Source organism: Myxocyprinus asiaticus, chromosome 36, assembly GCF_019703515.2.
Source record: "Myxocyprinus asiaticus isolate MX2 ecotype Aquarium Trade chromosome 36, UBuf_Myxa_2, whole genome shotgun sequence".
Classification (NCBI taxonomy): domain Eukaryota; kingdom Metazoa; phylum Chordata; class Actinopteri; order Cypriniformes; family Catostomidae; genus Myxocyprinus; species Myxocyprinus asiaticus.
In genome coordinates this window covers 30,664,058-30,691,812 of record NC_059379.1, presented here as the reverse complement: position 1 = coordinate 30,691,812, position 27,755 = coordinate 30,664,058, and the positions used below count along the sequence as shown (strand labels likewise).

General features: G+C 37.6%; 2 protein-coding genes across 3 annotated transcripts in view; one reads left to right on the top strand and one right to left on the bottom strand.

Annotated features, from left to right (window-relative positions):
• The window catches only part of LOC127427395 (NIF3-like protein 1), a 173,214-nt gene that overhangs the window by 84,051 nt on the left and 61,408 nt on the right, over positions 1-27,755 (bottom strand). The window lies entirely within an intron of this gene.
• On the top strand, positions 1,933-25,087 carry tlcd3bb (TLC domain containing 3Bb). Of its 2 annotated transcripts, XM_051675007.1 has the most exons (7): positions 1,933-2,542; positions 5,969-6,168; positions 8,249-8,332; positions 9,348-9,570; positions 10,092-10,187; positions 15,393-15,502; positions 19,912-25,087. In XM_051675007.1, exons 2-7 carry the CDS (start codon positions 6,044-6,046, stop codon positions 20,177-20,179), a joined length of 906 nt encoding a protein of 301 aa, XP_051530967.1. In that variant the 5' UTR covers positions 1,933-2,542; positions 5,969-6,043; the 3' UTR covers positions 20,180-25,087. The 2 variants fall into 2 exon arrangements, with proteins under 2 accessions (XP_051530967.1, XP_051530968.1); XM_051675008.1 differs by lacking the exon at positions 1,933-2,542 and having other exon boundaries at positions 6,017-6,168; positions 8,254-8,332.

The window sequence follows — 27,755 nt, the reverse complement described above, 5'->3', positions numbered from 1 at the left end:
CAGAACACAAATGAAGATTTTTAGAAGAATATCTCAGCTCTGTAGGTCCATACAATGCAAGTGAATGGTGATCAGATCTTTGAAGCTCCAAAAATCACATAAAGGAAACAGAAGTAATCCATAAGACTCCAGTGGTTTAATCCATGTCTTCAGAAGTGATTTGATGGGTCCCCAGTAGGGGACGATATGCATGAAGAATACGAATCACCAAAAACACAAGAAGGAGAAAGTTAAAGTGGACACCGACTGAGAAGGGAGGAGAATTTATAGTAAAAAAGGACTTAAATATTGATCTGTTTCTCACCCACACCTATCATATCGCTTCTGAAGACATAGATAAAACCACTGGAGTCTTATGGATTAGCTTTATGCTAACTTGTGTGATTTTTGGAGCTTCAAAATTTTGGCACCCATTCACTTGCATTGAATGGACCAAAAGAGCTGAGAAATCCATTTAAAAATCTTTATTTGTGTTCAGCAGATGAAAAGAAGTCATACACATGTGGGATGGCATGGGGGTGAGTAAATAATGAGAGAATTTTCATTTTTGGTGAACTATCCCTTTAAGGGCCGGTTACACTACATTTTGCGCTCCATTCACTCCCATTCAAACGCATCAGAACGCTGGAGTCCAGAAACACAAGATCATGCTAAGAAATTTCATACAACGCTGCGTACCAAAGTTCAAGCTTGGTGAACTCTGACCTGCGAATCTGGATGGCGAGAGAATGCGTGAGCAACAGAAGATCGAAACGTCACACACAAACCTCTTGGCTAAATTCAAAGGATACATCTTTCAAGGTTGCATGTTTTTATTGTTGCTGGAAAGTGAGAAGATGGTATATTTTAACATTTTTTATATAATATTATTTGTTATTTGTTATTTGTGAAGTGTTATTTACTAAAACCAGAGGCCCTCTCACGTGACATCATATTCTTGTCCGTTGTGTTGTCTGGGAAAAATTAGTGTGCTCAAAGACTAGTGTGAACGCCTCTTTAATTTGAACATGTACTCTCCCTGTGTCCCATGCAAAGCATACTGGAAACTAGAAATCCTCTGCCCAATTTCAGTTAACCAAACGAAAAATATTCATGTTGTCCCAACACACATGGAATAAGTAAAGCTGACAAAACACTTTTTAAAAGTTAAATCAACTCAGTTAATTTAAGATCCCTTGGTTACATATATGTTTGAGTAATATGAACATGGGAGGTTTGAGTAAAACTGACGATAGTGAAAATTCATTTTTTTTTAGTGCGATTTTGCAGGTGCCAATATTTGTGATCTTTCACTGTAAAAACTAAATGCATTCTAGTATATTGTTAAATATTTTCAACCTGGACTGAAACCATGTTCGACCGTATTCACAGCAGCGCCATCTTTGATTTTTGACGAATGACTAGGAGGCCGTGAGGCTCTTCAATGGGCTGTACTGCAGTTTGAAGTGTTTTTGGAAAAATCAGATGGGATCTAGGGGCTTTTTACAGCTTTGTACCTTGCATGCAGAGGTGGTAAATCTAGCCCTCACAGCCTCGTTTTCATTCAAAAATCAAAGATGGCGCTGCTGTGAATAAGGTGTAATGATATCGGAAGCGGCATATCCCCCTAATATTCAGATCAGTATTTGTTTTTCAGTGGCCAACTCTTATTTCATCATTTAGTCCCACCCCTGAATCGTGAATACTTGGTTACATCAATGGTTTCGACACGTTTAACCAAGCAATACATTACAGTGATACTGTGAGTGACTTAAAGTGCATGGAAATATTGAATTCATAGATCCATTTATGGTGCAACAGTTTTTGGACACATTTAACCTCACGGGTGTGCCACGGACGTTTTTATTCCCCCCCCCAATTAACAATTAATGGGTCCCACATGCGTTTTCATTTTGTTCTCCTGAGGGACGAACTCTCCGTTCTCTTATTGTTTTTGTCACAACAAGAGCGTGAAAATCGCACCTCAGATGTTCTGGTGGTTATCTCAAGCACTCCGCTGACCTACATAACAACGTGGATGGAAAGATCGACGTTAGAGAAAGCATCTGAGTCCTGGATGATTATAACAAAGCTAAAGAGCGCAGTGATCACGAGCCGGTTGATTTATTTTGGTAATGTAAGCAGTGCAGATAGTGATGGACACGCGCTCTGTAGCACTGCTGTCCTGTGTGATCGATAATGTAGCATAATATCAAACAGGATAACGGAAGCGCTTTGGAGGAGTCGCGGTCTTACCCGCATTTTTGTGGCTCAACCACCGCCTCGAGGGGACTAACCAAAAACCGTTGGTTTTACGCAAATTAAAGCGGTAGCGCGCGACGACGGGAGATTTAACAGCGTGTTGGAGAGCAAAAGCCGGAATAAGCATAACAGCGGTCGCATCTTTGACCTCCGGAGTCAGCTTGGCATCTACAACAGATTTATACACCACAAAGACACCGCAAATACAGAACAGAAATCATGTCATTGCATAAATCATGCACTCGCTCTTCGTTATTTGTTTCGACGGAGACACGAGGGTCGACAGGCCGCTGACCGTCACGTATGTGCATCCTCTTCTCCCTTCATTCATTTTGACATTCTGAACATGTCCCATCTTATGACTGTACATTTGGCAGCGATAATGGGTGATCACGGCCTATACCAATGCAACCAACCATTATTTTCATGCCAATAGATGAGCTTTGTCTTCCATCAGCCAATAACGTTACATGTCGTGAGAGGAACGTCGCCAATATAGACGTTTATCACTTTAAATCGTTTTGTATAAACGACCATATGGCATGTAGATTGAGTCACCCTGCCGTTACTTTTTTACCCCCTTTTACCTCCGTTATTTCGGGATTGCATGATAGCGCATTGCGCATTTTTGGCTTTTTCTTAGCTGTGATTCAAGTGCATCTACGCCAAGTTCCGAATAGCCTTGAATGAGTGTTTCTGTGAAATATGAATATTATGGCTGCTGTAATACAGAAGGATATGAAGCTGTGCGGAGAATGCGTTTTTGTGTGCAGGGGATGGATGGCCGCATGCGTTAGTGGTGATGATGATGGGATACAGGTTCCATCCTTTGTTTTGGACTGCAAACGGGGTCTGTCTGTCAAAACACAACATACTGGAGCTTTTGTGATATTTCCACATTCGTCCTTAAAAGTTTAGATTTTGATGTGTATGTGTTAATATTTATAAATTAATAATATTTTATTAATACATTAATATTTATTTATTGTTAATACAAATCTATTTTATATATATATATATATATATATATATATATATATATATATATATATATATATATCATTTTAAGATTGATACATTGAACTGAGTAATCTATAAATAAATAAATATTTTATATATTATAAATAATAATTATATATATGAATTACTTATACAGTAAATGTGTATACGTTTTATTAATTTAATTTTATTAAACATCACAATTTAATTTGGAATGGAATTCTGTTATTGAATTGAAATGGTTAAATCTTAAAAACAGGCTCTTTTGTGTGTGTGTGTGTGTGTGTGTGTGTGTGTGTATGTGTGCACAGGGGCATAGCAGTCGTTTTAAAAGTGTGTGGGGTGGGGGGGCACAGCTGTCAGTTGGTGGCTCACACAGACCCACAACTTGCAGTGCAATATTAATATATGACAGTATATATATTAATATATAAGTATGATATAATATATACATATTATTTACTTTTAATATTTGTAGTATTTTAAAGATTCAAGTATTGCAAAATAATTGAACATTTTTGCAAAATTAGCTGCAAAAATAAAGGGCATCTTGTGGAGCACTTGCTTCTGATTCACACATGGAAATAAAAGACTGAGCACAAGCTGCTCCTGAATAAATTATTTAATCAATTACAATAATGACAACAGACGTTTTGGAACGCAGAAGTAAATGTTTGCAGGGTAAACTTTGACAGCGGTGAATGGGAGTGAATGGGAGATCACAGCAAATATTATTTACACTTACCCATTTGCTCCAAGAGCAAAAGAAAAACTTCATTATTACGTTTGGATGACTTTCCAGAAGAGGAAAAAAATAGAGAGCGGTGGATTAAGACAGTAAAGTGGGAGATGATGCCAAATTTACTGTCACTCTCTCAGCAGCTCCAATAGAAACCCCCTCGCAGCTGTGGTAATTCATTTTTTAAAACTAATTCCAGGGTAATATAACAATAAGCATAATGTTATTAATTTACACTCAATATTTAAAAAATGTATAATCTAAAAAAGATTTACGCTGATAAATAAGGCGGAAATGCACCATCACAGTCTGTGAAAAAGGTCTATTGTGCATCTACACAATTTTATTTTTTACTCTGTTTGTGCATTGTGGGATTTAAATGTGTCCAAGTGGCTCGAATGTTTTGACAATGTTCACCAAAGTTCGTTCAGATCCATTTAATGATTCAGTGACCATTTCTGGTGATGCCAGAAGGTGGTGAGAAATGAGTGTTTGTGTGAAATTAGTAGCAAATCTATAATTTCCCTACAGTTTGTGAGCTGCTGAGCATGACTTTTATCAAAAGACAACAATAATAGTCTAATAATGAGTGTCAATTACATCCGTACGTTTACATGTATAAAAAAGCGTGTCTACATATCTATTGACTTCAGTAAAATGCCTAAGTGTTCTTAGAACAGAGCAGATTTATCTATTTTCTTACAGTTTGTCGACTGCACACCAACATAGAGATAAAAAACAGGAGCTGATATTAAAAATAGCTTTACATATTTAACACAACCGATCAAACTGTTACCTCACAAACATAATGTAAAAAGCATAACTTAAAGAAGACTCAGGTGCTGATATAAACTCCATTTACAATGTGTGCTTGAAAGAAGGATTGTCCTTTGTTTTTTTCTGCAGTGCATTTCACTTAATGCTGCCAATCAAGAACGATATGCCGATAAATAACTCTTGTTTGTGTGTTCCTCATCTCTAGATTATTCATTTAGATCAACATCAGTGCCGATAAAAACATGGATAAATGAGCATTGTTGAAAGCAACTTTGTAGAAATGAATGGAGCTATGTTTGATTAGACTGTCTGACTGATGACCTATTCCGTAAGGGTTGTTTCGGCTCATGAAACTCACCTGTGATTGGCTGGATGGTCGCTCAATCAGCCCAAAGTAACAAAACACAAAGAATACTGTATACATATCCACCATTTGGACTTGGTATGGGTTTAGCTTGGAAAAGTGTGGGGGACAAAAATCTCCTTTTTAAGAGTGCTGCTACGCCCTTGTGTGTGTGTGCGTGTGTGTGTGAAGTAAACAAGAAAAATCTTTATTAGACATTTTTATAGAAGGCCTATATTTTTTGTTTTCTATTTTGCTAGTTAGTCCCATTAAAAAAACAAATAAACACATTTGTAGTCCACAAAGAATTCATGTACTGCACAAACTAGTTCAAGTGGGGTAGGGGACATAGCCAAGGTTCTTGTGCTATTAACAAAGTTAATGTATTTAAGTATGTACTTAAATACTAAATAAACATGCATTATTGTTAATGTATATATGAATGTGTTCTATTTAAAATGTAATTAATTTGTGCTTTCGCTGACTCAGGGCCCATCACAAAAATATTTAAAAAAGACTAAGTTATAGTTTAATAATACTGGGCATATGTGATTGGGGGCAGAAATGCAGGATATTATTGACTCAGAGCATTACTGTAGTTCTGACTTTGCCATGTGACTTGGTTTGCATGTGTTTGACTGTTGTGATGCTTGTGACTGGCCACATGTGGCACCATATGGAGCATACATAATAACTTGGTTTATGCAACACAATTTTGACCCAAGAGAATTATTTAGAAAAGAAAGATTCTTTATAATTACTAATCCACTGTAATGTCTACTAGGAAAATATTGTCTGTTTATTTATTTATTCGTTTATTGTTTACTTTTGTCAAAACTTTTCAGTTTCTGAATGCTGTTTTGTTACAGAAAGGGAAGCAGGACAGCAGCACCGCTGGGGGCTTTTTTGAACGCAATATTACTGGAGTTCACCTGCCAGAGATCATGTTGTCCATCATAGCAGCAGGGTCTGTGTTTTTCCCAGGCCTTTTCCTGTTGTCCAAGCATTGTCTCAAATCTGTTCCTGGACTGAGGTGGAACGAGGGGGATGCAGTCATTGTTTCAGCCCGGTAAAAAATGTAAATTCTCTCATCATTTACTCACCCTCATGCCATCCCAGATGTTTAAGACTTTCTTTCTTCAGCAGAACACAAATGAAGATTTTTAGAAAAATATTTCTGATCTCTTGGTCCATACATTGCAAGTGAATGGTGGCCAGAACTTTAAAGGTCCAAAAAGCACATAAAGGCAGCATAAAAGTAATCCACAAGACTACAGTGCTTTAATCCATATCTTTAGAAACAATATGATAGGTGTGGGTGAGAAACAGATTAATATTTAAGTCCTTTTTTACAGTTAATCTCCACTTTCACAAAGGTGGAAATTTATAGTAAAAAAGGACTTAAATAGATCAATATTTAAGACCTTTTTTTATTATAAATCACCACATTCACTTTCACATTCTTCTTTTGTTTTTGGAGATTCACATTATTCATGAATATCGCCACCTACTGGTCAGGGAGGTGAATATGTAGGAAAAAAGGACTTAAATATTGATCTGTTTCTCACCCACACCAATCATATCGCTTCTGAAGACATGGATTAAACCACTGGAGTCGTATGTATTACTTTATGCTGCCTTTATGTTCTTTTTGGAGCTTCAAAGTTCTGGCCACAATTCACTTGCTGAAATATTTTTCTAAAAATCTTCGTTTGTGTTCTGTAGAAGAAAGAAAGTCATACATATCTGAGATTGCATGAGGGTGAATAAATGTCCATTAAAACAACCAATATTCAACTGATATTTGTTTATCAGTAGTTTGTTACCCTTCTAGCATTTACTTATTTTCAAGTGACCAAAATGTCTTTTTATTGATTTTTAATATAGTTTTTGGTAAATGTAAATTACTTAGGTATAACTTTTGTGGACCTACAGTAGGGTCCAAAAGAGAAAACACTTCTACTTTGCTTTCTAGTCTAATTTAATACAACATTTTTCATTACAAATTGTATTATCAGCAATTTATAGTAATTTGACTGAAAAGTTTTCAGAATTTCTTAGTATTTGTTGTGTCCCCCTTTTGCTTTAATGACAGCATATTTTTGAGCTGGATTCTATATGAAGTTTGTGCAAAACCTATTTTCTTTTTATATATATGTACAAAGGAGTTCATATGGGACAATGTCACACTTAAATAATTTTAAGATTTACACAATTTAATTTCATAATAAAATTAGGTTACACTTTATATTAGGTGTCTTTAACTGTACTTAATCATTTGATACAGTGTTCTTATTATGTTCATACTTGTTGCATTGTACTTTAATTTAAAGTACTTGCATTTAATTACATTTGTAGTTACACTGTTAACTTTACCCCTAACCCTAACCCATCCTTTGCCCTAAAACCTAACTCTAACCCCTGAACCTAACCCTAACTTACTCCTAAACCTACTTGTACCTCAACCTCAGCAGCAGCAAATGTGAATCTTGTGAGAATTTTGCCGAACAACATGTTATTACACAGTAAATACTGTACATGGTTTTGTATGTATTTTAATGTTAGTACATAGTAATTAAAGACACATAATACAAAGTGTGACCTAAAATTTCATCTAATTAAACTGAGTAAACTTTAACAAAATAAAGTTTTATTAATTAAATTTTGTTTTGTTTTGAATTGTTACACAATTCAATTTGATGGAATTTTGTTATGAAATTGAAATGCACTAATCTTAAAAATAGGCAAAAATATTTTTAGTGTATAAAGAAGACAAGAAACATCTTTATTTTTTAACATTTCAATGTTATTTTGTAGTCCCATTAAAAAACAACAAATAAACACATTTGTAGTCCACTAAGACTTCATATACCGTTAAAACTATAGTTAAATTCTCTAAGTGGAAATTATAGCCAGTGTTCTTGTGCTATTAACAATGTAAATGTGTAAAAAATAGGAAAGTGCATACATTTTCTTGCATTGTTTAGTTACCTAGAAGTTTAATATTAATATTTTAATATATTTTTCTTCATTTTACATCATAACTTTCAGGTTTAAATTAACAAGTAAATAAAAGATTTTTAGTGTGAAATTAAATTGCAGCTCTTACACCTGTGGTGGTTGTACTTACTCTAAATACTCTGTTTAAGGTTAGTGTCGTCCATCCAAGCTATTATGGCTTCTACAGCTGGTTACATCATCTCCACATCCTGTGAGGACATCATTGAAGACCAGTAGGTGCAACAGTCATCACTTTTAGCAACGTAAAATCAATGTATATCAAATCTCCATCAAAATAGAGGTTGATTTGGTGCCATTTGTTCTTCAGTGGACTGGAGAAAAGCTTAATGATAAGACAGTGTGTGACGTAATATGAACCCATTGATTTGTTGATGTGTTCATTTGTCGGTTAGGTTTAAGATGCATAAAATTGGTATAAACTGAATTATGTGCAGTCAGATATGATATTAAACCTTGGGCTTAACATTTGGAACCTGAATAAGATCCAGCCTTTAGTTTGCTGATCTTATGACTAGCATCCATGATATTTAAAGGTGCACTCAGTAATTTTTTGAAGTATGTTGAAGTGACTTACATTGGCAGTGACACCTAGTGGCGCGGAAGCTGCATCATTCAAACAGTAGTTTCCAGTTACCAATGCCATTGTAGAAATTCACTATGGACAGTAAACCAGGATTAATTTATTCCATGAATGAAAGTGTCCAATAACAGGGCAGTTACTAAGATTAAGCCAGTAGTATTCAGCTGGTCATGTGATGCTAACATGGCTGCCCCCATGAGGCGCCCCTACCCCATGTAGAATAAGAGCTTTTATAAGGTTACTGATATGACTGGAGCCCTCATCTCACATGAGTGGTCATGATTTTTATACATATGTTTCAATATTACTATTCATTCCTTTATAAGTAAAACTTTTTATATGAGGAAAACAATTACTGTGTGAATATTTAAGTAAATTAAAAGTCTGGCAACAATGATTAAATAAAGTAAGAAGCCACGAGAGGCTGTGCATTACATTGATTTTACCACAGGCGAGGGATGTTCTTAAACACTTAGATGCGAAGTGGGCTCCCTTAACCGTAGAAAAAGCATATGATAGCTGTAGAAGCTAGACCTCCTGAGAGAAGTTAATCTTTCGAAAAGATGAATTTATGAATGATTTTATAGCACATATACAAAGTTATAGACCCACTCACTTTCTTTTCTCTACACTTTCATACACAATAGGCATTGGCTGACCAGCTCCTACATCCTTTTTGCTGTGCCATACTTTGTGTATGATATCTACGCAATGTTCCTGTGTTACTGGTACAAGCTCCAGGTCAAAGGTCATGAGGTGGACAACGGGTCCAAATCCAAGGCTATGGCAGTGTCTGGCTATCTCCGCCGAGAGTTCCTCATGGTCTTACATCATGTCGTCATGGTCACCATGTGCTTCCCCATCTCTGTGGTAATTTTCATCACAGATGAAGTTTATTAGCTCTACATTAAAGGGATAGTCCGTCCCCCCCCCCAAAAAAAATGAATTCTGTTATTATTTACCCTCATATACTGTAGTTCCAAACCCATATGACTTTCATTCTTATGTAGAACACAAAAATCACAAGAATATCAGATGTCAAGTCATATTTACCATTTTACTGATTCTTTTATAGTGCTTTTTTGCATTTTGGAGCTTGACAGCCCCATTAAATGGAATAAATGATGACAGAATTTTCATTTTTAGGGTAAACTATACCTTCAACCAAACTGACCACTTGAAACTGGGTCCTTATATTTGGACCTTATGTTTTGTGTGTTTGAATCAGCTTTTTTATAATATAAGCCCCATACTTTATGGACAAGTTTATCCATAGCATGAGGTCACTGAAGAATCTGTAATAAAACAATATAAAACATATTATATAGAATATGTCAGGATGTAGACAAATGAAACCTAATATTTGCTCTCTCTCACACATTGACTTCCAGTTCTGGAGGCAGGGAAAAGGCGATTACTTCCAGGGTGTCATGTTCCTGGCTGAACTCAGCACTCCATCCGTCTGTCTAGGCAAAATCCTCATCCAGGTATATTCATTATTGATTAGATGAGTGCTTCTTTGTCTACCCTGTGGTATTTTTACCCTGATTCATCATTCTGTCCTCAGCTTTAGTCCTTAACAATATGTGTACAACATTAAGCACAACTTCACTAACATCATATTTTAATAAATTATTCATCGTAAAGTGTATTTAGAGATGTGCTGATTTCAGACATACAGGTCTGGTCTGTTTTACAAAGACACTGTACAGAAGTCTTATGAACTCTGACAAAGTAAAAAAAAAAATATATATAAATGCACTTATTATTAAGGGAAACACACATTTAAACTTAAAGGGACAGTTCACCCAAATAGGAAAATTCGCACATCATTGTGTTCGCCCTCAAAATTGTGTTGGTCCTCAACTCAGGCTCACTTTTAACCATGATGGTAACCCCCAAAACTACAACATAACAGAAATGCTTCCAAATCTTAACATAAAACATTGAACAGTAACAAGTCTCCCCTTTTATATTCACCTTACATAAAGACATTAAATTACACTTAAAGGGATAGTTTACCCCCAAATATATTTTATTTATTCATTTAATCATTTACTCACCCTCATGGCATCCGAGATGTGTATGACTTTCTTTATTCTGCAGAACACAAATGAAGATTTTTAGAAGAATATTTCAGCTCTGTAGGTCCATACAATGCAATGGAATGGTGACTAAAACTTTGAAACTCCAAAAAGTACATTAAGGCAGCATAAAAGTAAACCGTAGGACTTCAGTGGTTTAATCCATGTCTTCAGAAGCAATATGATAGTTGTGGGTGAGAAACAGATCAATATTTAAGTCCTTTTTTACTATAAATCTCCACTTTCACTTTCACTGTTTCTCACCCACACCTCATCATATTGCTTCTGAAGACATGGATTAAACCACTGGAGTTTTATGGATTACGTTTATGCTGCCTTTATGTGCTTTTTGGAGCTTCAAAGTTCTGGCCACCATTCACTTGCATTGTATGGACCTACAGAGCTGAAATATTCTTCTAAAAATCTTAATTTGTGTTCTGCAGAAGAAAGAAAGTCATTCACATCTGGGATGGCATGAGGGTGAGTAAACGAGAGAATTTTAATTTTGGGGTGAGCTATTCCTTAAAGGAATAGTTCACCCAAAAATGAACTGTAATCCTGTTGGGATTTACATCATTTACGCTCTTGGCGTTCCAAACCCCGATAACTTTCTTCAGCAAAGCACAAAAAGAGATATTTTAAACAATCTCTGAGCTGCCATTTTCCATAAATTCATATAAAGTTCCAAAAACGCTCCATAAAATGGTCCATATGACTTGTACGCTATATTCTAAGTCTTCTAAAGCCATATGACAGCTTTGTGTAAGTAACAGACCAAAATTTATGTTGTTATTCACTGAAGATCTTCCCCTCCGCCACTACCTCTCAAATCTAATTTGTGCATACCCATATTTGCACGTTGCATCCAGTTTGACCTCAGTAATGTCAACCAGTATTAATTCTTGCATGTGTTGTAACCAAATGTGACACGGTAAGTTTGAATATATGTGACCACAAATAAGATTTGATAACTACGGCAGAGGGGAAGATTATCAGTGAATACTGATTTAAACGTAGTTTTTTCCACATATAAATCTTCTGAAGTATGGCTTCTGAAGACTTGGAATATAGTGCATGAATCATGCGGACTACTTTTAATATACTTTGATGGTGCTTTTCTGTGTTCCACAGAAGATAGAATGTCATGTGGGTTTGGAAAGACGTAAGTGTGTAAATTATGCAAGAATTTTCATTTTTGGATGAACTGTCCCTTTAATAACTAATTATTAAAGTGTTGCTCATATATTAAAAGAATGTTGCGGGTTCAATACAAGTTAAGCTCATTCAACAGCATTTGTGGCATAATGTTGATTATCACAAAAAAATCATTTCGACTTGTCCCTTGTTTATTTTAAAAAGAAACAAAGCAAAAAAACCTTGCAGTTACAGTAAGGCAGTTACAATCCTTGCGAATGCAGCCAACCGTTTCAAAAGTATAGTCACAAAATATAAACATTAAACATGTTAAAATGATTTTAGTGTAATAAAATTTAATGTGACCAGATTTAAAGTTGTTATGACAATGAAGATAAGGGTTGTAATGGGAAGTAATTAATATTGGGTATAACTCCACAGATATGGTTATTACGGTAAGTGATTTTATCACACTAAAATCATGTTGACACAAACTGTATAGTGTTTACATTTTATGGCTATACTTTTGAAACAGTGAGAATTTTAATGTTTATGGATTGGCCCCATTCACTTCCATTGTAAATGCATTACTGTAACTACAATTTTTGCTTTAATAAATGAGGGACGAGTCAAAACAATTTTTCTGTTAATCAATATTATGGCACAAATGCTGTCAATTGAGCTTAACTTGTATTGAACCCTGAGATTCCATTAACAGAAAAATCGGAATTGGAATTGATGTGTTATGCTAGATTTTTATTTTTATTTTATCAAATCAGATTTGTATGTTTTAAATCAGAAAATGTATATGTTTCACTGGCCATGCTTCTGGATCCCAGTCACCCTCTGAGTGCCTCAGAGCCACAGCTGCCTCTATCTGAATATAGCCCCCTGAAATAAATTTAACACTTGATATAATATCCTACTCTCTATCCCTCTCTGACCCCCACCCCCTCCAACTCTTAGTATATGGCACAGCACAGTCTAGCTTGGTTAGCACTCAGCCAGGGTAGGGGATGTGTATTTACCATTGCTGAATGCATGCAATAGGTGTGTGTATCAATCACATATCAAATATACAACAATAATTTTCCTTAAAGGGGAAGTAGATCATTTCTGCAGCATTAGCAGCACCAAACAGAATTCCAAAGATAACTAGTAGGGTCAAGTTTGTCAAGGCAAACTTTGATATTGGCCTGACAAAGCCTCGTCTGAAAGTTTAAACTAGTTTTAAAAGTTTAAAGTTTGATGGATAAAGAAACATAACAGTTACATCCTGTCGACACCGGACGTGAGCATAGACTGACTGTCTACACTGGAAGCATCTGTTGCAGATGCGACGACAGTAAATGGGAGTCCTGTTCCATTTTGCACTGCATGCGGTGGCGCCATTACTGCAAACAACTCAAATAAATGGTTTAGAATGTTCGTGTCGATGCGTCCAGTGTAGACAGCCTTAAGTCGTTGTGTTGTGTCACGTGACATCAACTGACGCACCTGGTGTAGACAGGATGTTAGACAAACAACCAGCTGGAACAGATAGATAGATAGATAGATAGATAGAAAGTAGGTAGATAGGTAGGTAGGCAGGCAGGCAGGCAGGCAGACAGACAGACAGATGATAGGTAGGTAGGTAGATAGATAGATAGAAAGATAGATAGATAGATAGATGCTGTCAGTTGAGCTTAACTTGTATTGAACCCTGAGCATTCCTTTATTGACGCAGTGCAATAGATTGAGGCTGTCTACACTGGATGCATCAAAGCGAGGGTTCTAAACCATTTATATATGTTGTTGGCAGTAGTAACGTCAGCACGTCCAGGGCAAAATGGAACGGGACTCCCATTTACTGTCGACGCAACATGACGCAACGGACACTTTCTATATAGACTGCATCATTGATTATAATGAAGGTGAAAATTATATTGATTTTAATGAAGCTTGAAAGCTGTAGGAGTTAGTGTTAGAAATGTTGGTCTTAGTCAGAGACCATATAGCAGAGATGGGCCACTTCTATTAAATCCTGCTTTACAGGTAAAAGAGCCAATTACCTTTTAGATATAGACATTGCCTGTCAGTCACCTCGAGAACACGCATGCGCATTAGCAAGACAAGCCGGGGAGATTGTGGTTTTTTTAGCTTAAACTGAGGTAAAGAAGCACAATTTATGATACCATTGTTGTCAGATTTTACTTCTCATTTGAAATATGTTCTTTGATCGTAATCTTGACCAACTGTTTTGGAGATTTCAGTCTTTCCCCATTCAAGTAGATAGGAGCTGTACTTTTATGCCGCTTGTTTACATTGAAGAATAGCTGCCCGGCCTGCCCAAGAGCATTCCAAAGATGGCCGCCTTGCTAAAAAGACTTTTACTGCATCTGAATACCCATACTTTCCCTCTATATAGTATGCCAAAAACAGTATACCAATGGAGTAGTATGTCCGAATCCACAGTATTCATGAAGTATTAAGTGAGAAATACCTGGATGACCTACTATTTCCAACATACGAATGGCTTACTTGTTGTCTCTGCACATTAAACTGGAGAGGAGAAAGTATTTTAAAATCAAACAAATTACACACTTCACCTTCACATTTATACTTAAGGAGAATGTTTTGTTTAAAGGGATAGTTCCCCCCAAAATTAAAATGTGTTCATCTTTTACTCATCCTCATGACATCCCTGATGTGTATGACTTTCTTTCTTCTGCTGAACACAAATAAAGATTTTTAGAATAATATCTCAGCTCTGTAGGTCCATATAATGCAAGTGAATGGTAACCAGAACTTTGAAAGTCCAAAAAAGCACATAACTGCAGCATAAAAGTAATCCATACAACTCCAGTGGTTTAATCCATGTCTTCAGAAGCGATATGATAGGTGTGGGTGAGAAACAGAAAAATATTTAAGTCCTTTTTTTACTATAAATCTCCACCTTTGACCAGTCCTGACCAGTAGATGGCGATATGCATGAAGAATGTGAATCACCAAAAAACAAAAGAAGAGTGTGGAAGTGAAAGTGGAGATTTGATGTAAAATAAAAGGCATTATATATTGATCTGTTTCTCTCCAACACCAATCATATCACTTCTGAAGATATGGCGTTAATCACTGGAGTCTTATGGATTACTTTTATGCTGCCTTTATGGGCTTTTGGAGCTTCAAAGTTTTGGTCACCATTCACTTGCATTGTATGGACCTACAGAGCTGAGATATGTTTCTAAAAATCTTCATTTGTGTTCTGCAGAAGAAACAAAGTCATACACATCTGGGATGGCATGAGGGTGAGTAAATGATGAGATTTTTCATTTCTGGATAAACAGTTCCTTCAAATCTTGTGCTCAACACAATTTGAAGTGGTCCATTTCAAAATATATCACACTCATTCTTTTTTTTTTTTTCATCTTCTATCATCAATTTGTATTGTTGTCTTACCTATTCTCTCTCTTTTTCTTGTTCTTTTTTACTCTTAAGTACAAGCAACAGCACACACTTCTTCACAAAGTGAATGGAGCTGTTATGCTGATCACTTTCTTCCTCTGTCGAGTCCTTCTCTTCCCCTATCTCTACTACGTTTATGGAAGGTATGTCTCTTTTTAAAGCTTCCTTTAACTTTTAACTCTCTTTCATTAACTTTTTCTCCCTCCTGTTCTAAGATGACAGTGGTGCACACAGCGTCTGTCAGTAGAAAAACTGTCCCGTTTACACCTGTTATTAAGGTCGGGTGATCAAATCATAAGTGGTCAGGCGGGACAGATCACCAGCATACCGTTGCTTCCAAATGTGTTTCCAATTTTTTATATCATCACAAACGTGATGTTTCAAATGGAACGCTCTTTATTACTTTAGTTGAGCAGCTGTATTAACTGAACTTCAGATGTGCATGCTTGCATGTTGATATCAGGCAAACCAGAGAAGTCTTCTACGTTTTTATGTATGGACTTTTCAAATGTTTTAGATTAGATGCTTGTTTCCTTTTAAAGCCGCATAGTATAACCGACAAAATATAAAACCATTGTTTAAGCTGATTGCCAGGCGAGTTCTAACTTTAAATTCTGATTTGATGGGACCTGTGTAGCTCAGCGAGTATTGACGCTGACTACCACCCCTGGAGTCACGAGTTGGAATCCAGGGTGTGCTGAGTGACTCCAGCCAGGTCTCCTAAGCAACCAAATTGGCCCAGTTGCTAGGGAGGGTAGAGTCACATGGGGTAACCTCCTCGTAGTCGTGATTAGGGGGTCTCACTCTCAATGGGGCACGTGGTAAGTTGTGCGTGGATCATGGAGGGTAGCATGAGTCTCCACATGCTGTGAGTCTCTGCGGTGTCATGCACAGCGAGCCACGTGATAAGATGCGCGGATTGACTGTCTCAGAACCGGAGGCAACTGAGACTTGTCCTCTGCCACCCGAATTGAGGAGTAACCGCACCACCATGAGGACCTACTAAGTAGTGGGAATTGGACATTCCAAATTGGGAGAAAACGGGATAATATTATTAAAAAAAATAAAAAAAATCTGATTTGATGAGCGGGTTTGAAGCCATTGATGAATGTAAACTCACACCTGTAAGAGCACATTCTATATCAATGCGATGAACTGTATATCAATTTTGCCTGGCAACCGCAAAATGCCTACAGTAATGGTGCATTCACGTAATGTCAGAATTAACATAATTACGAGATTCCTACTTGTAAAAAGTGTTCATGTCTTCGTAAATCTCGTAATTACAATTTTGCTGTTGTCAACAATAATGAATATTGCCATAGCAAATAATAACTTTTTCTGAGGGTGTGAACAGTTATGAGTACAATCAACGAGTTGCAACAGTAAAAACAATAAATCTGACATGACGTGAATTCAGCATTTGGATGATGAATTACTTAGCTAAATAATTTTCTACAGAACACAAACAAAGATTTTTCATACAGTGCAAGTGAATGGTGACCAAAACTTTGAAGCTCCAACAAGCACATAAAGGCAGCATAAAAGTAATACATACAGCTCCAGTGGTGTAATCCATGTCTTCAGAAGTGATACGATAGGTTTGGGTGAGAAAAAGATCAATATTTAAGTCTTTTTTTACTTTAAATCTCCACCTTTGACCAGCCCCGACCAGTATGTGGTGATATGCACGAAGAATGGGAAACGCAAAAAAAACAAAAGAAGAAAAATGCGGAATTGAATGTGAAAGTGGAGATTTATAGTAAAAAAGTACTTAAATATTGAGCTGTTTCTCACCCACACCTGTCATATCGCTTCTGAAGACATGGATTAAACCACTGGAGTCATATGGATTACTTTTATGCTGCCTTAATGTGATTTTTGGAGCTTCAAAGTTCTAGCCTCCATTCACTTGGATGCACCTACAGAACTGAGATATTCTAAAAATCTTCGTTATTGTTCTGCAGAAGAAAGAAAGTCATTCACAACTGGGATGACCTGAGGGTGAGTAAATGATGAGAGAATTTATGTTTTTGGGTGAACTATCCCTTTAAGAATGCCTAAAACACCCCTTACCCGTGTTTAAATCACTGTAACGCACGGCCTCTCATGGCTTCTTGCTTTATTCAACTACCTGGTTGCCCTGATCGGGCCACAAGCCGTTTTGGACCCTGTTTACATCTGTATTGAACGCTGTCCATGGATCGCCCGAACAGATTTTAATACCAGGTGTAAACGGGGTCTTAAATTTCCTCTTTGTCTTCCTCAGAATCAGAATCAGCTTTATTGCCAAGTATGCTTACACATACAAGGAATTTGTCTTGGTGACAGGAGCTTCCAGTGCTCAAACAATACAACAACAAGACAGAGATAATAATAAAAAATAAAAACTAATTATACCCATACGTACAGACACACACATACATGCGCATACACATGGGTAGTGCAAATCTAATACAATATGTTATGTACAGTGCAAATATAAATCTGTTATGTACAGTTTTTTTTTTTTCCAGAGGAATAAAATGGCAGAAGAGGCTGGATGTGTTGGATAAATATAAGAAAGACTAAACTGTATATTGCACATAGTTATTGCTCAATGGGGCAATTTAACTGTTCATGAGATGGATAGCCTGAGGGATAAAAATGTTCCTGTGCCTGACGGTTCTGGTGCTCAGAACTCTGAAGTGTCGGCCAGAAGGCAACAGTTCAAAAAGGTAGTGGGCAGGGTGAGTGGGGTCCAGAGGGATTTTTCCAGCCTTTTTCCTCACTCTGGAAGTATATAGTTCTTGAAGGTGGGGCAGGGGGCAACCAATAATCCTCTCAGCAGTCCGAACTGTCCTTTGTAGTCTTCTGATGTCTGATTTCGTAGCTGAACCAAACCAGACAGATATTGAAGTGCAGAGGACAGACTCAATGACTGCTGCGTAAAACTGTATCAGCAGTGCCTGTGGCAGGTTGAAGTTCCTCAGGTGGTGAAGGAAGTACAACCTCTGCTGGGCCTTTTTCACAATGGAGTCAATGTGGGTCTCCCACTTCAGGTCCTGTCAGATGGTAGTGCCCAGGAACCTGAAATGACTCCACTGCTGCCACAGTGCTGTTTGGAATGGTGAGGGGGGTCAGTGTTGGGGTGTTTCTCCTAAAGTCCACAATGATCTCCACCATTTTGAGCGTGTTCAGCTCAAGGTTGTTTTGACTGTACCAGACAGCCAGCTGTTCAACCTCCCTTCTGTATGCAGACTCATCGTCATCTCGGATGATGCCGATGACAGTGGTGTTGTCTGCAAACTTCAGGAGCTTGACAGAGGGGTCCTTGGTGAAGCAGTCATTGGTGTAGAGGGGGAAGAGTAGTGGGGAGAGCACACATCCCTGGGGGGCACCAGTGCTGACTGTACAGGTGCTAGAAGTAAGTTTCCCCTGTCTCACAAGCTGCTGCCTGTCCATCAGAAAGCTGTTAATCCACTGACAGATAGACATGGGAACAGAGAGTTGGTGTAATTTATTCTGGAGTATAGCTGGGATGATGGTGTTGAAAGCTGAACTGAAGTCCACAAAAAGGATCCTTGCATATGTTCCTGGTCTGTCCAGATGTTGCAGGATATGATGCAATCCTATGTTGACTGCATCATCCACAGACCTCTTTGCTCAATAAGCAAATTGAAGGGGATCTAGAAAGGGTCCAGTGATGTTCTTCAGGTGGGCCAACACCAGTCTCTCAAATGATTTCATGACCACAGACATCAGGGCGACAGGTCTGTATTCATTAAGTCCTGTGATTTTTGGTTTCTTTGGGACAGGAATAATGATTGAGCGTTTGAAGCAGCATGGGACTTCACACTGCTCCAGTGATCGATTGAAGATCTGTGTGAAGATGGGGGCCAGCTGGTTAGCACAGGATCTAAGACATGCAGGTGAAACACCATCTGGGCCCTGTGCTTTCCTTATCCTTTGTTTTTGAAAGACGCAGCTCACATCATCTTCACAGATCTTAAGTGCAGGTTGAGTAGCAGGAGTGGGGAGCAGGGGGGTTGCAGGAGGTGTTGGTGTTTGTGTGAAGTGAAGGTCAGACTGGGGTGTGAGATTGGGCCTTTCAAATCTGCAGTAGAACACATTCAGGTCATCAGCCAGTTGTTGGTCCTCCACAGGGTTGGGGGTAGGAGTCCTGAAATTTGTGAGTCGTTTCATGCCACTCCACACCGATGCAGGGTCGTTAGCTGAAAACTTGTTTTTCAGTTTCTCAGAGTATCTTCTTTTAGCCACTCTGATTTCCCTGTTCAGTGTGTTCCTGGCCTGATTGTACAAGACTTTATCCCCACCCCTGTAAGCATCCACTTTGACCTGACGAAGCTGCCTGAGCTCTGCTGTAAACCACGGTTTGTCATTGTTGAACTTTAAATAAGTCCTAGTAGGAATGCACATATCCTCACAGAAACTGATATATGATGTAACAGTATCTGTGAGCTCATCCAGATATGTGGCTGCAGCCTCAAAAAAAGCCTTCCTGCTTACTATTTCATGAATCTGCATTCTGTGGCCATTTTCTTTCTTGCAGGTATGCCTCTATCCCTTTCTACCGTGTTCCTTTTGTGGTGCCCTGGCAGTGTAATCTCGGAGCGGCGCTCCTAATGGCACCGCAGCTCTACTGGTTCTCCCTAATCTGCAGGGGGGCACTGCGCCTGTTCACCGGCAGGTCCTCGCGGTCCCGCAGGCCGACAACTCCAGTGAAGCCCGATTTCGAAGGACATGTGGCGTTGCCTCAGCAAGCCAATGGATACAGTACACAAACGGTGGGTCGGGACATGCCCACAATGTCGCACTGAAGGGAGGAGCTAATGTGAACAAGGCTATGCAGACAGTATGCAAAAGAGGAATGGATGAATGCAATGGTGAAGCAGAAGAGGAAGGGCAGGGTGGCAAGGTTATAGTGCATAGAATGATTAAAGAGGTACTGAAATAGACTACATGAACTGATTCCCTGTACCACATTACAGCACAGCATTATGTTTAGTTACAGGGCTTGTGCACTGTATATAAGACTTGCTTTAGTAGATCAAGAGAAGCTATGCTGACAAAAAAATCTAAAATGGAAGTGGCTACACAATAGTCAGACTTGTGTCCAATACACATGTTTGAGCAACTGAGGCAATAAGTGCACATTTTCTGTGAGAAGATTTCTGAAGCAAGTGAAGCACTTTTTGTTTGAGGCATTTTGCTTTGGTTAAGGAATGTCAAAACTGCGGGCTGAGTTCTGTTCTTTGCGTAGATGACTTCAGTGTTGCGAATGCATTGTTCTTAAGAGAAGCCCTAAATTACTTACGGTACAATTTATATTTAGCACTGGTCTGCAATGAGCAACCCAAGGCATCAGGCATTATCAAGCTTTACTGTCTCTACAGTATAGAACAAGCTGGTTTAGTTAAAGGAATAGTTCACCCATGAATACAAATTCTGTCATCTTTTACTCACCCTCATGTTGTTCCATACCTGTGTGCTGTTATTCTTTCTGTGGAAAACAAAAGTAAAATTTTTGAAGAATCTTCACACAGCTCTTTTCCATAAAACATGTTTTATGAAAGTGTATTGTGACCAAGACTGTCAAGCTCTAAAAACGGCAACAGATGGCATGAAAGCACCATAAAAGTAGTCCATATGACTATTCTACAAGTCATCCTCTAGCATTGCTTGAGAAACAGACCGAAATGTAAGTAATTATTTACTGAAAATCTTCCCCTCTGCTGCAGCTATCAAATCTCATTCTCCATTCAGCATATTCAAACCGGCATGTCACGTTCGGTTACAACTAGAACTGTTGATTTAACGCGTTAATTCGGTGCAATTAATTTAATAAGAAATAATGCGTAAAAAAATGTATGCAATTATTTATGTCCCCGGACCATAATATGGAATATTCCTACCATCGGAGCAACTCAAGCTTGAAGTACTGCCTGTTTTCAGGAGGGGGCAGTAAGTGAAACTCCAGCTGTATTGTCAATGCACAGCTGTACAGAGAACAAACTACACTCAGGCTTGCTTGACACTAGTGACAGCACAAGATGACAATGCATTCATGCGTTCAAACACAGCTGGACGGAGCGCAATTTGGAATGCAGGGATCTTGAGACGTGTTTTTCTAAGTTTCAAACTACGTTTAACTTGACACAGCGACCTAAAACCTCTTTGTTTATGATGCGATGCAAACAAAGTGAGATGCTCCAAAAGTGTCCATCTGACGCAGGTGTACATTGAAAGTGCCCTTAAATCATAAATCTATGGATTGCTGTGAACTGTTGGCCAATGATTGGCTTATGTTCAATAATATGGAAATAAACAATATATTGCCCTCTAAAGACTCTTTTTGTATTATTATCAATGCTTTACTCATCTGACACAGTAATGTATTTTGATAATTTGGATTATTGTATTTATAATATATATGTTATACTTATAATTATTGAAATTGTTTAATCTTTAGATATTGAATTATTGTAATTTGAGAGGCTTTCTCTGCAAATATTTATATATGCAAATAAAGGTGGAGCAAGTCATTTTAATCCAATACAGTTTTTGTCAAATTCCACGAATATCTCTTCATGGTCCGCTAGTTGTCCGTTTGTACACAACCCTGCTACGTAAATGGGAAAATAAACAAAGTGGATCGGACCGATCCACACAACACTATTGCATGTGCATGAATTTGGTGTATGTTTGGCTGTTGAGTTCAAATATCAACAGTTTTTCTCAGGAATCGCTTACTTAACCTTTAATTCGATAAATTAATCGGCATGTCATGTAATCAATTCGCTAAAAAACTTTAATCGATTGACAGCCCTAGTTACAACACAAGTGAGAACCAATGGCATTTGTCATCTTTAACGTCAAACCTGGCGTGATGCGTCAACACTCTGAACGTAAATCCAAATGAGATTTCAGAGTTTTGGTGGAGGGTAAGATAATCAGTAGATAAAAGTGTCATTTTTTTTTCTGTTCCTCACAATGAACAGTGCTGCGCGAAGATCCTTAAAAATGTTTCTCTTTGTGTTTCACTGAAAAATAACAGAATACAGGGTTGGAATGACAGGAGGGTGAGTAAATGATGACAGAATTTTCATTTTAGGGTGGGAACTATCCCTTGTTGAAGTTGAAAGACCTCCCCTTCAGTTTAACAAAGCTGATCCTCGAAAGACCTCTCTGGATCAAATGAAAGAAACATCAGTAAAATGTCATTAAACCCTGGCTGTGTGAGAAAGAGGCAGCTCAGGGTTTGGGAATGTATTATTTTGTACATGCTAGTACGTTGTTTATACCTGGTCAAAGCATTAATGGAAAGTAGCTACCTTGAAAGTTTTCCGATTAGACCTGTAATCCATAATAAATCTGTTTAACATTTACAGTTAGCTTTACAATGTCTATGATATATATAACCTGAGATCTGAGCCCAGAGAACCCTGCATATACGTTTTAAAGGGACATGACCAAATACATATTAAGCTGCCTTATCCCTATGGAAACTCATTTCTTTATGTTATACATTTGTACTTTTGGCCAGAGATGGGTTTCCTTCACTTAAATATGATACAAGTTGTAACTGTACATCGTCAATGTGAAATTTATTTGCACTTTATTCATTTGTTGTTGTTTTTTTCATCATTGAAACCATTTTGTTTGTCTCACCGTTATATATGTTCCTATTCATTATTTAATGAGGTTTGTTGGAACATATTGACTATGTTTTTACTTATTGGTGGCCATTTAACCTGTCAGCCTCAGTTTTTGTTTGTTAGTGGGTCACTCAAGCGATGTAATCTCCATCTAGTCAGAATTAATTTGCAAATGATTTTGGCCCAGTTTCTTTCATTCCATAAAACTGCTTTCAAATGCTTGCAAGTTCAACTGTACAACCTATCGAACAGGAATGAATAACACTGCGAAGAATCTGCCACAAAGCCTGTTTTGAAGCTTACTTAAAATGACTGCTGATTTGAAATTTATATAACTAAAAATCATACAGGTGCAAAATGTCTATTGTGCTGAATCGGGTATATGACTTTGCATGTGTATATTCCATCTTTGTCCCTTGTGAACCCTCTTTAATGTATCAGTACCACATGCTCAGATGCTGAGCAGAACTCCAAACTATTTAATCCTAGTGAACTGCAATGACTGCTTTTGATGGTTTTCTTTGAAAGCATTTATGTTTTAGTTGGTTCAACTTTGTTCTTTTGTTTTACATATGTAAACCTGTTTAACAAGTTCCCTGTTAACATTAGTACAAAATGAAAGCACTGTTGTAATTCAATCTCAATGCAAAAAATATATACTCTTGTCTCACATGATGCATGGTATAATATCAGTTCTCCTAGTCCATTTGTGAATGTGCTGTATGGGATTTAATCATGACCCTGATATTGTCGAGCATTAGTCTTAATTTCTGTCATCACGAGCTCCGCTGAGACATCTGGAATTAGAATGAGCTTAAATAGGAGACAAATGGGAGTCTAAAAAAGCAGATTTGTATTTTCACATCAAATAACTTCATGATTCCTCTAAATTTGAGAGCTTGTACCAGACGGGTGGTACTTTGAATCCAGACAGCACAATTCAAGCTAATTGGACATAAAATGTTTGCTTGCTGTGCTGAACCACATAATTCTCACTAATACTGCACCTTGTGTTCAGCAAACACTGGGGAACAACCCATTGCACATTTGGTACATTTCTATGCTTTAACACGGAATACGATGACCCTTTCGGAAGTCTTTTTCTTTGACAGAAAGCAGCTTTTTTCCTTAAAGAAATATTGCGGGTTCAATACAAGTTAAGCTCAATGGACAGCAACTGTGGCATAATGTTGATTACCGCAAAAATGTATTTCGACTTAATTCCTCTTTTTCTTTAAAAAAAAAGCAAAAATCTTGGTTGCAGTGAGGCACTTATAATGGAAGTGAATAGGGGCCAATGCGTTAATGTTAAAATACATACAGTTTCAAAAGTATTGCAACAAGATGTAAACAATATGCAAGTTAACTTGATGTTAATGGGATAAAATCACTTACTAACCTTTTTTGTGTAAAGTTATAGCCAATTTTGCATAACAACATAATGCCATAAAAACGAAATCCCCAAAATGAACGTAAAAACAATTTAAACAATTTTACAGCTCAAATAATACACAAGTGTTAACAGAATAATTAATGTAATTGCTTTTAAAAAATATTAAGCTTCACATTTCTGCTTTTACGCCCTTTAAAAATTGGCCCCATTGACTTCCATTGTAAGTGCCACACTGTAACCTCCATTTTTGCTTTAGAAAACATTTCTCTTCATGTTTATACAAAGATGAATAGTGGAAATAAACAAGAAAAAAGATACCGTACACTGTTAAAGGATTCTTCTTGGAGATAATATTTTACAGAAAATAACTGTGGCTTTTGAACAATGACAATATAAAAGCCAGTTATTTAATTTCGCTAACTTATCTTTGTAATATCACACTTACTATTTTTCCTCACACAGTAAAATCAGATCTTTCTTTATAGATGCATATATAAAGCTGTGTGACGAGGAGGAGGGCATGGCCGGGCCGTGAGCACGCACGCCAGGCGCTGAATTGTCCTAATCAGCTGGGAACTGGCTGAGCAGTCAATGTAAACTTTTAATAAACAAATGAACAAAGCACAACATAAAACTGCTTCCCAGCAAAAAAAAAAAAAACAAAAAAAAAAAACAAACACACACACACACACACACACCTGCATGCGTCTCTCTCAAACTGGTGCCTCCGGCTCGTCTTTATCCCCCTCCCAGCTGATAAGGACAAAGATATCATCATTTTGAAAACCCCCACTCATTTGGCCTGGGAGAGAGGGGGCCCCAGCTAAGCAAGAACCCTGCCTTGGAGTAATATTTAGCTGATGAAATATTTTAGAGAAGAGAATGACTAAAAAAATATATATATATATAATTAAAGAAATGTCCTTGACTTAAAAGAATAGTTCACCCAAACATTTAAATTCTCTCATCATTTACTCACCCCTCATGTCATCCCAAATGTGCATGACTTTCTTTCTTCTGCAGAACACAAATGAAGGTTTTTGAAGAATATCTCTGTAGGTTCATACAGTGCAAATGAATGTTGACCAGAACTTTGAAACTTCAAAAAGACTCCAGAAACTCCATAACACTCCAGTGGTTTAATCCATGTCTTCTGTAGCAATCTGATTAGTTTTCGGTGAGAACAGACCAAAATATATAGGTGCATCTCAATAAATTAGAATGTCGTGGAAAAGTTCATTTATTTCAATAATTCAACTCAAATTGTGAAACTCGTGTATTAAATAAATTCAATGCACACAGACTGAAGTAGTTTAAGACTTTGGTTCTTTTAATTGTGATGATTTTGGCTCACATTTAACAAAAACCCACCAATTCACCATCTCAAAAAATTAGAATACATCATAAGACCAATAAAAAAAACATTTTTAGTGAATTGTTGGCCTTCTGGAAAGTATGTTCATTTACTGTATATGTACTCAATACTTGGTAGGGGCTCCTTTTGCTTTAATTACTGCCTCAATTTGGCGTGGCATGGAGGCGATCAGTTTGTGGCACTGCCGAGGTGGTATGGAAGCCCAGGTTTCTTTGACAGTGGCCTTCAGCTCATCTGCATTTTTTGGTCTCTTGTTTCTCATTTTCCTCTTGACAATACCCCATAGATTCTCTATGGGGTTCAGGTCTGGCGAGTTTGCTGGCCAGTCAAGCACACCAACACCATGGTCATTTAACCAACTTTTGGTGCTTTTGGCAGTGTGGGCAGGTGCCAAATCCTGCTGGAAAATGAAATCAGCATCTTTAAAAAGCTGGTCAGCAGAAGGAAGCATGAAGTGCTCCAAAATTTCTTGGTAAACGGGTGCAGTGACTTTGGTTTTCAAAAAACACAATGGACCAACACCAGCAGATGACATTGCACCCCAAATCATCACAGACTGTGGAAACTTAACACTGGACTTCAAGCAACTTGGACTATGAGCTTCTCCACCCTTCCTCCAGACTCTAGGACCTTGGTTTCCAAATGAAATACAAAACTTGCTCTCATCTGAAAAGAGGACTTTGGACCACTGGGCAACAGTCCAGTTCTTCTTCTCCTTAGCCCAGGTAAGACGCCTCTGACGTTGTCTGTGGTTCAGAAGTGGCTTAACAAGAGGAATACGACAACTCTAGCCAAATTCCTTGACACATCTGTGTGTGGTGGCTCTTGATGCCTTGACCCCAGCCTCAGTCCATTCCTTGTGAAGTTCACCCAAATTCTTGAATCGATTTTGCTTGACAAACAATAAGGCTGTGGTTCTCTCGGTTGGTTGTGCATCTTTTTCTTCCACACTTTTTCCTTCCACTCAACTTTCTGTTAACATGCTTGGATACAGCACTCTGTGAACAGCCAGCTTCTTTGGCAATGAATGTTTGTGGCTTACCCTCCTTGTGAAGGGTGTTAATGATTGTCTTCTGGACAACTGTCAGATCAGCAGTCTTCCCCATGATTGTGTAGCCTAGTGAACCAAACTGAGAGACCATTTTGAAGGCTCAGGAAACCTTTGCAGGTGTTTTGAGTTGATTAGCTGATTGGCATGTCACCATATTCTAATTTTTTGAGATAGTGAATTGGTGGGTTTTTGTTAAATGTGAGCCAAAATCATCACAATTAAAAGAACCAAAGACTTAAACTACTTCAGTCTGTGTGCATTGAATTTATTTAATACACGAGTTTCACAATTTGAGTTGAATTACTGAAATAAATGAACTTTTCCATGACATTCTAATTTATTGAGATGCACCTGTAACTCCTTTTTTACAGTACATCTTGCCATTGCAGTCTCTAGGCATAATCATGATTTCAAACTTAATTACACTTGCTAGCACTTGACGAATGTGCAGAGCTAGATGGTGCTAGGAAGTGTAATTAAGCTTGAAATCATGATCACCAAGGAGACTGCTGTCAAGATTTATAGTGTAAAAGGAGTTTAATTTGGTCTGTTCTCAGCCAAAACCGATTGGATGACTTCTGAAGACATGGATTAAACCACTGGAGTCTTTTGGATTACGTTTATGCTGCCATTATGTGCTTTTTGGAGTTTCATTAAACAAATTTCACTTGCATTGTATGAACCTACAGAGCTGAAATATTCTTCTAAAAATCTTCATTTGTGTTTAGCAGAAGAAAGAAAGTCATACACATCTGGGATGGCATGAGGGTGAGTATATAATGAGAGAATTGTCATTTTTGGGTGAACTATTCCTTTAAACTTAAGATTTTTTTTATTTTATTATTTACACAAATTTCCCAGTCCTGGCAAGCAACTTTGAAATTCCCTGATATTTCCAGATTTTCTATGACCTTAAACT